The 15,172-nt window shown below is 38.5% G+C and overlaps 1 protein-coding gene across 1 annotated transcript; it reads right to left on the reverse strand.

Annotated features, from left to right (window-relative positions):
- Positions 1–2,117: 2,117 nt before the first annotated feature.
- LOC105056751 (perakine reductase-like) lies at positions 2,118–5,083 on the reverse strand. The gene is made up of 6 exons (XM_073251164.1): positions 4,992–5,083; positions 4,575–4,743; positions 4,318–4,490; positions 3,951–4,047; positions 3,655–3,808; positions 2,118–2,405 (listed from the first exon to the last, which is right to left on the reverse strand). The coding sequence occupies exons 1-6, from the start codon at positions 5,081–5,083 to the stop codon at positions 2,212–2,214; spliced, it is 879 nt and encodes a 292-aa protein (XP_073107265.1). The 3' UTR covers positions 2,118–2,211.
- Between the last annotated feature and the right edge of the window lie 10,089 nt (positions 5,084–15,172).

Below are 15,172 nucleotides of genomic sequence, written 5' to 3' on the forward strand. Positions count from 1 at the left end.
AGGGACAAGCGACAAAGGAGTTGGCGCTTGAAAGCTTACGAGCAGTCCAGGAGCTCAGAGCATTGGCTTTTTGGGCAAGAGTTGAAGCTACATCATCCAATTTTATTAGGCAACCAATTGCTTCAACAAAAGCTGCCAGCGTCAAGTAATTTTGGGTTTCTAACATCTTGCACGAGTCGGGATGAATGCCTTTGCCTTGCGAATAGCTGGAGCAGGAGAAGGGCTATCCAGGAGAGGATGATCAGGTAGAGGACACTCCATGGAGAAAGATCTGGTAGCGGTCGATGATGGAAAGGACAGAGGTTCCGACTAGAGAGGAGGTTTTTGTCGATGAAATTTTTCGGCAGCTTAGGAATGAATCGACTGGAATAGAGATAAGAGAAGCACCTTAAAGGACTTTTACAACAATCTTTGGTATGGTCTCGGTCTCCACATTGGAAGCACCTCCCCTTCTTAAAGGGATAAGGAGGGGCAATGGAGGGCACTATGAGGACTGAAGTGTTAGATAAATGATGATTACCTCGAGCAGTGGGAGCCAAAGAAAAGATTTTGTTGAGAGAAAAATTCGCAAGGCAAAGCGCATGCTTTGGAGGTCTTGGAGGAGAAAAATTCTTGTTTCGGGGGAGACGGCTGAAGTCAAGATGATGGGAAGGATCCCAAAATCCCGTTGCCTCGAGCTGCAAACTTGGACGGTGATGAGGGTGCGAGGACGCGGTGTCCCAAGGGTATGAAATTGGCACTAGTTAACGGTGTGAAGATGCTCCTGACAAAATCAAGTGGTCGTCGACGAACCACTTTTCCCGCAGGAAAACGATGGTGGTCTTGAAACCTTGCAGACCCTCGCGGCCTCCAAAGGGGAGTACTGACTCCGAACTTTCTAAGATGCCTGCACTGAGTGCCTAGCTGTTCAGGCTGATGCCTCTCAAGTGAGGTATTAAGAGTGGATCCAAGCGCCGGTTGGAGCGTTTGTCGGAGACGATGTTGTCCCCTACCCCTAGCTGATGGGTTCAAGGTTGGAGATTGGTAAGGGTCATCAGCATGGTGCCTCCGGCGTCAAGTGTGAAGTGGAAGTGGTGACCATGATGATATTTTGTAGGGAGAGCATGACTCCAGGTACCAGGATGCAAAGAGGGAGTTTTGAGGGAACGGGCGGTTCTAGGCTGATTGGAGACAGGCTTCTGATGTTGTGGTGTTGCTTGAAAGGTTGGGGAGTAGAAGCGGGAGGATGGACGAAGGGGGCAGATTTTGTCGCAATCCTTTCGCTGGAGCATCTCTCTCTAGACCGGATTTTGTGGCATCATGCTATCTACTTTGTTTCAAGATACCAGCTTTATGTAAAACCTATAGACCATCGATTTCAACTCGTGCAAGCTATGCATGCAAGATTAATCATGCATCTTTCCCTGCTTTAAAATGATATTGTTTGTGTTTGAGAAGATAGAATGAAATGATTTAAAAATCGGAGCTACAAGAATCATATAAGATCAACATTCAACATTGGAGAACTACTTGATGCAAGTTTAGCTTGGTCTTTATATAACCTTCAAGATTAACTAGATGTAATATTCTTGGGATCATACAAATACATAAATACCAACTTCGTTATCCAAACCATATCTTATACATTTTTGACAATACAATCAAACATTAATCATATTAAGCACATCATATCTTTTCGCAGAGAGACACACATGCACAGAGAGAGAGAGAGAGCGGGATCTTATAATAACTAAGATGTGATCAAGAACCCTAATACCATAGATCATCCAATACTCTTTGAGGGTGTTTGGTTCGCAACCAGAATCAGAATGAAAATCAGAATCGGAATGGCTTGGAATCAGAATCAGAATGATCAAATTCCCCAAAGCGTTTGGTTCATAACTGAAATCAAAATTAGAATTAGAATGAAAATTTGAATCCATAGAGGAGAGTAAGAATTGAATTCTATATAGATTGAACCATTTTCATTCTATCTCGAAATCGGAATCGGAATGGGACTCCTTCCAAGCAAACGGTTGAAATAAAAGTCACCGATTCCAATTCCGATTCCAGATCCCCACTCCCTCCAATCAAACACCCCCTTAATTCATAATTTATCCAGACATGCAACAACAAGCTTCCAAATCAAGGTCGACTGCAGAAGGATCTAGCTCCTATCCTCATTCAATAGTGACAATATAATAATAGCCAACCACACAGGACCATAAAATCTTAAGCTGCAGCATTGTAATTTTTAGCAGGTGTATTTGCATATTTCCACTTGTAATGTTCTGAATGGACAAAGGCATTAGATCCCGCCACCTCTTCTTCATTCACTGCATTTGATATTTCCTTCAACTCCTCTTTTGTGAGCTTCAGCTTCAAAGAACCTATATTGGCATCTAGGTTTTTGATCTTGGTCGTTCCTGAAAATATTGAAGTTAGTTACAAGATAAAAAAATTGTCATACGTACACAGACAAGCACATATGGTATCCAATTCAAGTCCTTGGTGCTTCACATTATGCTTAGGTTGGATACATGAATGTTTCATTTGTTTAAGCATCCATCATATTGGTAAGTTTATTATGGCTGCACAATAATGATATTGACCATGCCTCTGTGCATCCCAATTTAATGCAAAGTTCCAATTTAAAAATTTAACTATTGGGAGTCATTGTTGAAAAGTGATGGAGAACACCAAAATCTTTGATATCTTGTATGAACGTCCAGCTTGACATTTTACAGGTTTGTGTGTATTATTGAGTTTATAAAATAATGCAAGCACCTACTTGATTATAATTAACAACTTGCCAGAAAGGTGATGCGTGTGTTGGGTTGGGGGTTGTTGTGTGTGTTGTGGGGTGGGCGGGCTGGCGGCATGGGGGGGTGTTAAGCTACTTAGGCTTTATATCACTGTCATGCAAGCATGGCTTATTGTTCCTGCTGATAATGGCAGAGCAAGGCCTCTTTGGAAAAGCATTAAACCATGATGATTGAGTACATCACATAAATCATGCTGGATGTAAACAGAGCAGTAAAACAGTGCAACATAAAATTACTGGGAAGAACAATCATCAGATGATGTTTCAACCATTCAAGTACATTCAATAAACTGCAAAGACACTTTTATAGGATTTTACAAAGGATTAGATCCTTAAAAATAAAATTTAACAATACATGCATTACTTGCTTTCTTGAAAAACAACCTATGTAGACATATCAGACCAACATAGTTTTGATCATTTTCGACCATTGTGGGCTTGATATCTTTGGACTAACTAGATTCAGTTCATTAAAGTTCCATAACCCTAGTGCAACTTACTACCTTTTGAACCAAAATAGCTATCCAACATTAGTCATAAAGCTTTTTGGAGAGAAGGTCCAAAATGTAGTTTTTCTTAGATAGAACTTTTCAACTTTCTAACATAGCCAAAATAATTTTTTAAATTTTTGCCAAACACCATTATTCCATCCGAGAATGCTTTTGGAGAGCCAGAATCCCTCCAAAAGCTTTGCCAAATAAGGCCTTAGTCTAGTTAGTATTTATATCCAAAAATTAAGAAACAATACTAATAGAAATGTAAAGCATCCTTCAAATATGTGTGCTAAATTTATAATGATAAACTAATTTTCACATAAATACACACTACACACTTCAGGTCCAATTACTTGCCTGGGATAGGAACCACATCATTCCCTTGATGAAGAACCCAAGCAAGAGCTAGCTGAGCAGGGGTGCACCGATACTTTGCAGCTAGTTTCTCTATTCGCAAGTACAGAATCTTGTTCTTTTCCAAGTTTTCTCCAATAAACCTCGGATGTGAAGCCTAACCAATAATATGGATGCATAATGAGTACAGAAATTTCATTTTTTAAACATTGTGCATGTTAGCATCTCAACATAAAATAACTTCTTCTTCAAAGGTGAAAGTTTCAATATAGAGGTTGTGATTATCTAGAAGTTCTTACCAAAATACTGCCGGCAGAAATACTTTCTCCAACTCCTTTTCCTCCAAAGAAACCACGACCGAGAGGACAGTATGCAACTATTCCGATGCCAAGTTCTCTGCATTTTATAAGATACATCATGTATTTGTGAACTTCAAGTGCATATCACATCAGCCAAAGCCCCCAATTATTAAAGAATACAATGATCCAATGGTGCCCAAGATAGTTTATTAGTCAAAAACTAGTACCATTCTAAGAATTTGTTTCTTTTTTTTCTCTCTCTCTCTATTTGCTCCACAGGATAATTCCGGAAGGATTTCCACAATAGCCTATTTTACAGGCATGTTTTTTTTTTTTTCAAAACAGTTAACCCGGATTCTAAGTAGACCTGCAGAGTGGGACCATTTCTCCTTCTATATCACGAGTCCACAGAGACCACTCCATCTGGAGTGCAGTGATGGGATGCACGGCATGGGCGCGCCGGATCATGCCGGGGCTGGGTTCTGATAGTCCGATGTACTTCACTTTGCCCTCTTCCACCAACTTCTTCAGCTCCCCCATCTATCAAACACCAAAACAAATATATGTTCCACTGACACAACACAAAAAGAAACAATAAGTTGAATCCAAGAAGCTAATGCTTACAGTATCCAAAAAGGTGTCGAAAAAGGTGATTCCCTTGCTGAAGGCATGCTTGATGACGGCCATACCATCTTCGTCGCTGAGTGAAGCATTGTATGCTCCGGTGAGGGTGTAGCACCCCAATCCCAGCTTGGATACCTGGAGGTCATCACAATTCACAATGGTATTAGCACTGGAAAAAGAAAAAAAAAAAAAACAAATTAAGTATTTTTCTTTTCTTTTTCCTTTTTGAAGGAGAAAAAGACAACAACAGCTGCATTCCTAAGAAACAGATCAGAAAACATAATAATAATAATAATATGGAATCAAGAGGATGAGAGGTGAGATCAGACGTGTATCCACTGCCATGATCATCAGAAGGAGGAGGATAGCTTTCTAATCAGAGTTCAGAATAAACCACACAAAATATGATTAGAAAACGCAGGAGGTATAGAAAGAAGGAAAGTAACCTCTAATCCCTGGGATCCCAACTTCACTCTGGGGATCATCAGAGTCTGTGTCTGCTCCTCCATTTGTCTACAGCCCAAACTGAAGAGAACTCGACTTTGTCCAACAATGGTCTCTGAGTTAGCTTGCCTTGCCTCACCCTGTTCTGGTAGTTTATATCATTATATGATTCTGTTTGTAAACCAGAGTGGGTGAAACAGGCAGAGTGGTCTACAGTAAATTAGTAATTTACTTGGTTTCCATTACTTTCTCAACGGTACATGTTTTTGTTTCCAGCGAACCGCATGGGTCCCGACGACCAGGATGAGAGTGGGAACGAACTGGCCGCTCAGAAGCCGTAATCCGAGCTAATGGATGAAGATTTCAACTTAAACAACTATTTTTTAAAACTTATTTGGTATTTTGGCAACCGCTAAATTTAGTTTCACTTTTTCTTTAATTTTATAATTTTGTACTTCGGCAACAGGCAGAAATTCCTGACTTAATAAATCTGAGAGCAAAATAAGTCTAATTCGTATTCATTTATTTTTCAGGATTGTATTTGATTTAATAAATCTCAGATTAAAATAAATCTTTCTTATTCATTTATCTCTTAGCATTATTTCTTATCAAGATTAAAGTCGTTTGATTGAGTAGGGTAGGCATAGCATGAGGCATGTATCTGATAGGCTCTTATCCATCGCCACCTATCCCATAATACGCTACGATTGGTGATGGTGGACTAGATCCTGGACTGAAGAGAATCTTAACTTGCGAAATTGGCCATCCATGATACTTGAGATCATAAATACATAACCATCAACTGCTTATCCAAGTTTTTCAATTAAACCTTAAACCTTAATCATATCTTCTCACCACAATATGTATATAGAGAGTGGACAAAACCTTATAATGTTAGTGTTGGTGTATTAAATCAGCCTCAAGATATGTGGCATCATCATACGAGATCAAAAAGATGTCAATTTGAAGATGCTAGATCTCAGCAAACCAATTTATCGGTGAGCGGATTCAGCTCAATATTTTACCGATCTGAATAAAGAACACCATTATACTCTGATCGGATGACATTTTAACTAACAAAGAAATATTCAGATCGGATATTTACCGATCTTAACTCCGGTACTGCCTTATCCGAGATAAATATTATGGCATCTCTATTTCATCCCGGTCATCTATCGAGATAAATTATTATAGTGACGTACTTAATCATTCTACGAATGTCCATGGTGATTTTTTCAACCAAGACACAGGTGGCTACGATCTCATGTCCAGATCATATGCACAGCTATACGCCAGCTCGCTTACAGGTGGCTCTCTAATCGTCTAATAGACTTCTCTAACGGCCTAACAAACTCTAAAACGGCCTCCTCAATCCCTCTGTAAATAGAGGATCGGGAATCCTCCATCAGTAAGTTCTGTTCTCGAAAATTAGGAGAGACTCTGCTGGTAGAAAATTAAGCTAGACTCTTGGCTTTCACTCAGTTCTCCTCCAATTCCATTCAATCTCTCTTGCTCTTCCACTCTTTTCCACCCTTGTTCTCAAAACTCGAACTTACCTAAACATCGGATGGTCAAGAACCGTAAGATCCCCATCCGATTTCTTGACTAGTTTTGCAGATTAGAAGAGTTTTCACCAGGTCACAGAGATTGCTCCAGCCCAATCTCACCCAAGTCAATCCACTATACTCTAGATTTCGAGCTCTACACCAACAGATTGGCGCTAGACGAAGGGCTTTGATTTCTTTTATGACAAAGATGGTTAAAGCACGAGCTCAGCATCTCTCTCCCTTCATTCTAGAAGAAGGAGCACTTGAGAAGCCACCATAGCAATCAATTGCTGTTGACCCTTAATAATTCAGCCTTCTTGTTCAGCAAGTTCAAGTCTTGATAGCAGCTGTTCAACAGCTTCAAAAGAAAGAGGAACAACCATTGAAAAAAGTTTCTCCCTCAAATGCTTCATCCCAGTACAGTCTTCTACCAGTCCATCAAGATGAACACCATATTGATGAGGCGGACAGCGAATTTGCCTCCAATACTTTGAAAGTTTAAAGAGAGGATGATCTGGAGCACAAAATCTTGGATCTTGAAAGGTATCTGATGGAGCTCCAGATAGGAGATTGATCTCAGAATAAAGATAGCTTCAATCTTCGATCTCCATTCTCTCATGAGATCTTAAGTGAACTAGTTTCGAACCGATTCAAGATGGCCGCCATCGAATTTTTTGATGGCTTTACTGATTCGATGGATCATATTGAAGTTATAGGGCCCTCATGGCTTTACAAAGGGCTTCTGATGTCCTACTGTGCATTATTTTTTCTGCAACACTCAAGAAGGTGGTGAGAGTTTGACTTTTTAGACTCCCACAAGAATCCATCTCTTCTTTTAAGCAGCTTAAAAAATTGTTCGTTACTTATTTTGGTACTAACAGACTTCATTTGAGACATGTGAATAGTCTTTTCTCTGTTAAACAGTAGGAAGGAGAAGATCTCCAGAAGTATGTAGCTCATTTCAATGCTACCATTTTAGAAATAAAAAAATTTAATGAATCAGTTGTCATGTCTACTTTGAAAAGAGGACTTCAGAGAAATCATCTAATTTTTTTTCTCTGAATAAGACCTTTTCAAATATCTATGACAAGATGCTTGATCGAATGCGTAAGTATGCCCAGGTCAAGGAGGAGGAGTTTATCTTAAGGCAAGCGAAGAAAGATACAAATGAAAAAAAATCACCTTGGAAGAATGATGAGCAGACTGAAAATTCAAATCGACCTCAAAAAAAATTGAGATTAAGAATCCCACCTCGGTGCTTTAATTCTTATGCCCCTCTGTCTGCTCTCCGAGCTCAGATTCTGATGAAAATTGAAGGAGAGAGATATCTTCGAAGGCCTGATCTCTTAAAGACCCCTCGAAAAAAGAGAGACAAGTGAAAGTATTGCCACTTCCACAGAGATCATGGTCATGACATCGAGGAATGCAGGTAGCTACGGGATGAGATAGAAACCTTGGTGCATCAGAGTTACCTCGGCAAATATGTTAGATCAATCAAAATCGGAGAATACAGGCCTCCAGTAGAAGAAACTTCTGATGATCACAATCGACTAACTACTGGTGTTATCAATATGATATCCGACGTCTTATCTGGCACTGATGACCCACTCCCTAAGAGACAGAGAATTGAAGATATTATTTTTTTTTGAAAATAATGTAAAAGAGATCCAAACCTCTCATAACAATACTGTCGTCGTCTCTATGATGATAAAAAAAATGATGTAAAAAGAATTCTTGCTGATAAAGAAAGCTCTACTGACGTATTATTCTATAATGCTTTTTCAAAAATGAACCTGGTCAGACAACTCAGATAGATCGATACTCTCCTCATTGGGTTCTCAAAAAATTCGATGGTAGTTGAGGGAGAAATTACTCCATCGATTATAGCAGGATAAGAATCAAGACAATCAAAGGTGCAGCTCATTTTTCTGATAGTTAGAGTCCCATCTGCTTATAATGCTATCCTCGACCGACTTGATCTCAATGCCCTCAAGGAGTCGGTGAGATACATGGTGACCAGACGGTGGCTCGACAGTATCTTATGATTTTTGTTAAAATAAATCATTCAACGAAAACTATGCCAGTTGACATACCGGATGCATTGGATGAGATTGAAAGAATTCGAGGTGAACCGACAGAAAAGCTTGAAATTGTTCCTTTAGGAGATGATTCAGAAAAAACGATCCAGATTGGTGTAAACCTTAAGGCTAGTTTAAGAGAGAAAATAATCAAATTTTTACGAACAAATACGGACATCCTTGCTTGATCAGCTTCTGATATACTTGGCATCCCTACCAACGTGATTATTCATAAACTAAATATGGATCCAAATTTCAAGCAAATTCAGTAGAAGAAAAAATGTTTCACCCCGAAAAGGCAAAAAGCCATCGATGAAAAAGTAGACAAGGTTTTAAAAGTAATGATTCATCAAGAAAGCTCATTATCCAAAATGGATAGCCAATATTGTTATGGTCAAGAAGGCCAACGACAAATAGAGGATATGCATCGATTAAAAAGATCTCAATAAGACTTATTCGAAAGATAATTTTTCTCTATCAAGAATTGATCAACTCGTAGGTACTACCTCTGATCACAAGCTCCTCAGCTTTATGGATGCCTTCTCAGGCTATAATCAGATCCAAATGACTCTAGAAGATAAAAAAAATACTATCTTTATCACTGAAAGAGATTTGTACTGTTATCAAAATGATATCTTTTGATCTTAAAAATATAGGTGCTACATTCCAACAACTCATTAACAAAGTTTTTAAGCAACAAATTGATCGAAATATGGATATCTATGTTGATGACATGATAGTAAAGAGCATCGAAGAAGATTAACATATTACCGATCTGAATGAAGTATTTGGAGAACTTAGAAGGTACCAGATGAAGTTCAATCTTAATAAATGTGCCTTCGGAGTTGGCTCAAGTAAGTTCCTTAGCTTTCTTATTAATCAAATAAGAATAAAAGCTAATCCTAAAAAGATTAGAGTATTATTAGAAATGAAGTACCTGACCTCTATCAAAAAAATCCAACAGCTCATCAGACGAGTGGCAGCCCTCAGTTGATTTTTTTCTGATCAACTGAAAGATGCCTTCTTTTCTTTAAAATATTAAAAAATATTAAAAATTACAGCTAGATAAAAAAATGTCAGACTGTTTTTGAGGATCTTAAGAAGTATCTTGGCTCTCCACCTCTTCTTTTTAAGCCAATCAAAAGTGAAGAACTATACATCTGTATTTTTGTTTCACCTTATGCAGTCAGCTCAACTCTTATTTAAAAAAAATGGACATTCAAAGACCTATCTACTACACTAGCAAATTACTGTGAGACGCAGAAACTTGATATAAGAAGGCCGAAAAGATGATATATGCTTTGATCATGGTAGTCCGAAGACTCAAGTCTTACTTTCAAGTTCATACTATTACAGTATTGATGAATCAGCCACTCAGATCGATATTATAAAGAGTTGATACTTCAGTTCAGATCGTCAAATGGACCATTGAACTCAGTGATATGATGTCTACTACTGACCTCGAACTGCAGTTAAAGGTCAAGTACTAACTGATTTTGTTATAGAATGTACTATCCCAGATGATGGGTCAATCCTGACAAGTTCTAAAAGTGATAATTCATTCTGAATTTTACATATGGATGGAGCCTCAAATTTTTAGAGAAGTGGCATTGATTTGATTTTGGCTAGTCCTGAAGGATTTGTGACTGAGCAGGTCCTGAGGTTCAATTTCAATATTTTCAATAATGATGCTGAATATGAAGCCTTAATGATGGGTCTTAGAATGGCAAAAGAGCTCGAAATTAGAAAGTTAAAGATTTTTATAGATTCACAACTCATCGTCGGCCAAATTCGAGATCAATTTGAAGCCAAAGATTCTATGATAGCCTGTTACTTACGGAATGTCAAAAAAGTATCCAAAAACTTTGAAGAGCTTGAAGTGCTCCAGATTCTTAGGTCAAAAAATACTGGGCTAACACTCTATCCCACCTCGACACTTTTAGTTTTTCCAAACTTGAACAGTTGGACAGGCCTAATATTGAGGTGCTCTCTGTTTTTCAGATCGATCATGAGTCAAGTTGAATTAATCCTCTCGTAGATTATATATCTAAAGGAGTTCTACTCGATGATCCAGCCAAGATCAGAAGTATTAGAAGACAAGCTCCAAAGTATGTTCTTTAAGACACCTACTTATATAAAAAATCTTATTCTCTTTCTCTACTTTGATGCCTGATATCATATAAAGCTGACTACGTACTTCGAAAAGTACATGAAGGGATATGTCTAAACCATCTGGAGGGCAGGTCACTTGCTTATAAAATAATCCGACAATATTACTACTGATCGACTATTCAAAAAGATACAGCTGATCTCGTTAATAAATACGACCAATGCTAAAGATATGCTAATATCTAACATCAACCTGTTACTGAGCTTATTTCTATTACCACTCCTTAGCCCTTTACAATTTGGGGGATGGATATATTAGGACCTTTCCCAATAGTGACAGACCAAAAAAAATTTCTAATACTAGTCATTGATTATTTCACAAAATAGATAGAAGCAGAATCTTTAGCCTAGATCACAGAGAAAAAGATGCAAGATTTTGTATAGAAATATATAATATGCCTATTTGGTTTACCTTGGATCATCATCACTGATAATGGTCGACAGTTTGATAACCCCAAGTTTAATGAATTCTGCTTCAAGTTTCATATTGATCACCAACTTACTTTTGTTAGACATCCACAGTCAAATAATGAAGTTGAAGTACCCAATAGAACTATCCTTCAAGATTTAAAAACAAGACTCACTAATGCAAAAAGATTATGGGCTAAAGAGCTATAAAATATACTGTAAGCATATCGAACCACATATCGGATTCTGACAGGAGAGACTCCTTTCAAGCTCACCTATGAGATTGAAGCGGTGATTTCTATTGAGATTGACCTATTATCTAATAAAGTCAAAAAAATTTATAAGAAAATCAATTTTGATCAGTTGAGGACCGACCTGGATCTTCATGATGAAGTGAAAGAACAAGTCCATGCCAGAATGGTGACCTATAAGTGGAAAATTGCCAAATATTACAATATCCATGTAAAATCAAAGTTATTTCAGGAGGATGACCTCATCTTGAGATGAGTTGAAGTCTCAAAACCTACCGAACAAGGTAAACTAGCTCCCAATTGGGAAGGACCTTATCGGATCACTAATATAGTTCGCTCAAGGGCTTATGAAATTGAGAATTTAGATGGGTCTATTATTTTTCGCATTTGAAATTCTGAAAATTTCAGAAGATATTATCAATAAAAATACTCTAACGAGCTCTTTCTCATATGTCATATTTTTTCTTTTGTTGAAATCTAGATTTCAGTCCAATGAAGCCCCAAAGGGCATACATAATTAATCCATATTCCAGTCTAGTAAAACCCGAAGGGCATACATGTTAATCCAAATTTCAGTCCGATAAAATCCCGAAGGGCATACATGTTAATCTGAATTTCAGTCCGGTAAAGCTCTGAAGGGCATACACATTAATCCAAATTTCAGTCCGGTAAAGCTCCGAAGGACATATATATTAATTTGGATTCTAGTCTGGTAAAGCCCTGAAGGGCATACATGTTAATCCGAATTTCAGTTCGGTAGAATCTCGAAGGCATACATATTAATCCAAATTTCAGTCTGATAAAGCACTGAAGGGCATACATATTGATCCGAATTTCAATCTGGTGAAGCCCCGAAGGGTATATATATTCATCCAAATTTCAATCCGATAAAGCTCCGAAGGGCATACATATTAATTCAGATTTTAGTCCGATAAAGCCCCGAAGGGTATACATAGTGATTCAGATTCCAATCTAATGAAGCTTTGAAGGGCATACATATTAATCTGGATTTCAGTCTGGTAAAGCTCCGAAGGATATATATGTTCTGAGCTTGCTCTCAAAAATGACAATGATGATGAGAATGCTGATGTTGAGAGTGTGGAGCTTAGTGAGAAAAGGAAGAAGCCCCATCCGAAATCCACAGGAAGTGGTTAAGGAATCCAGATTCCAGTCCAATAGAGCCCCGAAAGGCATACATGTTAATCCAGATTCTGATCCGGTAAAACCTCGAAGGGCATGATTCTCCCATCAATCGATAAGTCTTATTTTGAATACAAGATCGAGAGGATCTTACATCGGTTTCAAACCAATGTGATCCTATGTTGATCTCTAAAGTGAGACTATCTTTGGATTCTCTTAAAAATATCGATCTCCGGATCAAATTTCAAACTTGATCCGTTCAAGGTCGTATAGATAAAGGTACGTCTGAATCTTGATTTTCAATTAATTGATGATGAGTAAATTTAAAGTTTCTAATTTTCAATTCTATCAAATTATAAAGATATGTATGGTTATTTTATCCTAGCAAGTAATGAAATTTATTAGAACATATGGATTAAATCATGATGTTTGAAAAAATATTTCTTGGATTAATATGAAAAGAAAGTATAGAAGTGGGAACCCGCATTAGGTTTACATGTTCCAAAAAGGAAGAAAAAAAAGGAGACCTGTATCAAGTCAGTACATCCTTAGAAGAAAGAAAAATTTTTACTGGATGATCACAGGCTCATCAGAGCTCTCCTTGGTCAGTTCCTTTTTTGCTTGCTCCAGCTTTCCAGTAGTATCGATGGTAGCAGGCTTTACAGCTGGGGTGGACTCCGACTTCTTGCCGACCTCGAGGACTTCGATCTCTACTGGAGGCACCACAGATATAGGCTCCCAGTGATGGCTTCAGTTGTGTTCACCTCGGTAGGAGATCGATCAGATTTCTTCGCTGGCTTCTTTGTCGTTTCAAGGGGCGACTCAAGATCCTCCTTTACATTTGTCTTGATGGCCATCTTTGGAGTGACCTTGGAGATATTCATCTCGAGATATAATTTTTTGATCAGATTGCGGCACCGACTGAAGGCGTAATCATATGCACCCTCGGAGCTCTCAGATACTTCATCCTCTAACTCTTTGGAGGCTTTGTATAGCTCCGTCACCTTAACTACCTGGTCCTACTCCTTTATTTGCCTCTTCAAGGCCTCTATGGCCTTCTCATGAGCCTCATTGAGCTTCTCTCCCTCTCTAAGCCTCGGCTCCAGTTCTTTAGTCTTCTCAGTGACAGTATGCAAATCAAAAATCTTTTTCTCCTATTCATTGACCTTTCGTTAAAGATCTAGTAGATTTTGATTCTTCTCCTTCAGTGCCTTCAACTTTTCTTTAAATTGATGTTTGAGTCCCACAGCGAATTCGAACTATTCTTTTTCTCCTCTTAGAGAATGATTGGATTGGTGTCCATGGCCTCTTTATTCTTTAACAGGTAAGCCATGTTCTCATACATAATCTTAAAGTCAACAGTGACCTGTAAGACAAAGGTTTAGATTCAGGTCGATTATTCATCGAAGTGAAAAGAAAACAAAAAGAGAAATAAAAAAAGAAGAACTCACATGCATGAGCTGTTCGAATCTGTGGTTGGTGATCTCCTCTAGCTTATTCTTCCGACGTGCCTCCAGATCGACGGTCGGCATCACTGACTCAAGAAGATCGCGGCCCAATTAGGGCCGCTCCAAGAGTGACATCCTAATCACAACATCTCCCTCGGACAAACTCGATGGGGTCACAAAAGTTGCGATCGATTTGCATCTGGTCTCTTTGGAAGGCGGTGCAGGTCGGGCAGTGTTATTCTTTATCCTCCCTACAGCAGGTTAACGAGGTGGGGGTTCCAGTGATAAGGCCCAGAGAGAATTTTGTGGTCTTTGAGAGGCTTCACTCCTTGAGTTAGCCAGAGAAGAGGTTGCTGAAGAAGGTCGGGATGCCGCTTGGGCGAGGGGAGGCACCGCACCTTTGACTCTCTTCGATGCAGGATCGGTAGCAAATGGCTTTGGTTAATCCTTCCTCTTCCTCTCCTCCACCTTCACCAAATTGAACCTCATTTTTGCATTAGACAGGTATTTTAGAATAATGAAGACAGAAAAAAAATGATAAAGTTGAAGAGTAAAATACTTCGGTCTTATCCCGAAGAGAGTACAGGCTGATACCACATCATACAATGCTTAATCATTTATTAGAGAAGATAACTTGAGTGTTTTGGTGGTAATTAGGGTTGAATGAGCCACCTCATTCCTGAGGAGAATTTCATCATTGAAGTTGTATTTGGTGTCCAGATGTCCTCAGAAAATCTTAAAATCTCATAGAATAGGAGCTCGGACGAAGAAAAAATGGCTTTTCCAGCTGTGAATTGAAGAGGGAAGGCTAAGTCCAAATTTATGATTTTTTTGAGATGAGAAGTACCACCAATCTTTCTTACTTGGATGTATTTTCAAAAGAACCAAGGATCTAAATAGAGAATTCTTAAGATCTATGTGAAGCAAGTTACACATGATTATGAATACTATAATCATCCTAATTGCGTTCGGAGTTTTCTGAGTGAGGTGGGTCCTATAAAAGTCAAAGACATTGCTAAAAAAGACGTGCAATGAAAACCACAGATCGGATTAAAGGGACTCATTGTAAAAAGCTATGCAACCTTTGGAAGGTTCAAATACCCGATCTTTCGG

This window comes from Elaeis guineensis, chromosome 2 (genome assembly GCF_000442705.2).
Source record: "Elaeis guineensis isolate ETL-2024a chromosome 2, EG11, whole genome shotgun sequence".
NCBI lineage: Eukaryota > Viridiplantae > Streptophyta > Magnoliopsida > Arecales > Arecaceae > Elaeis > Elaeis guineensis.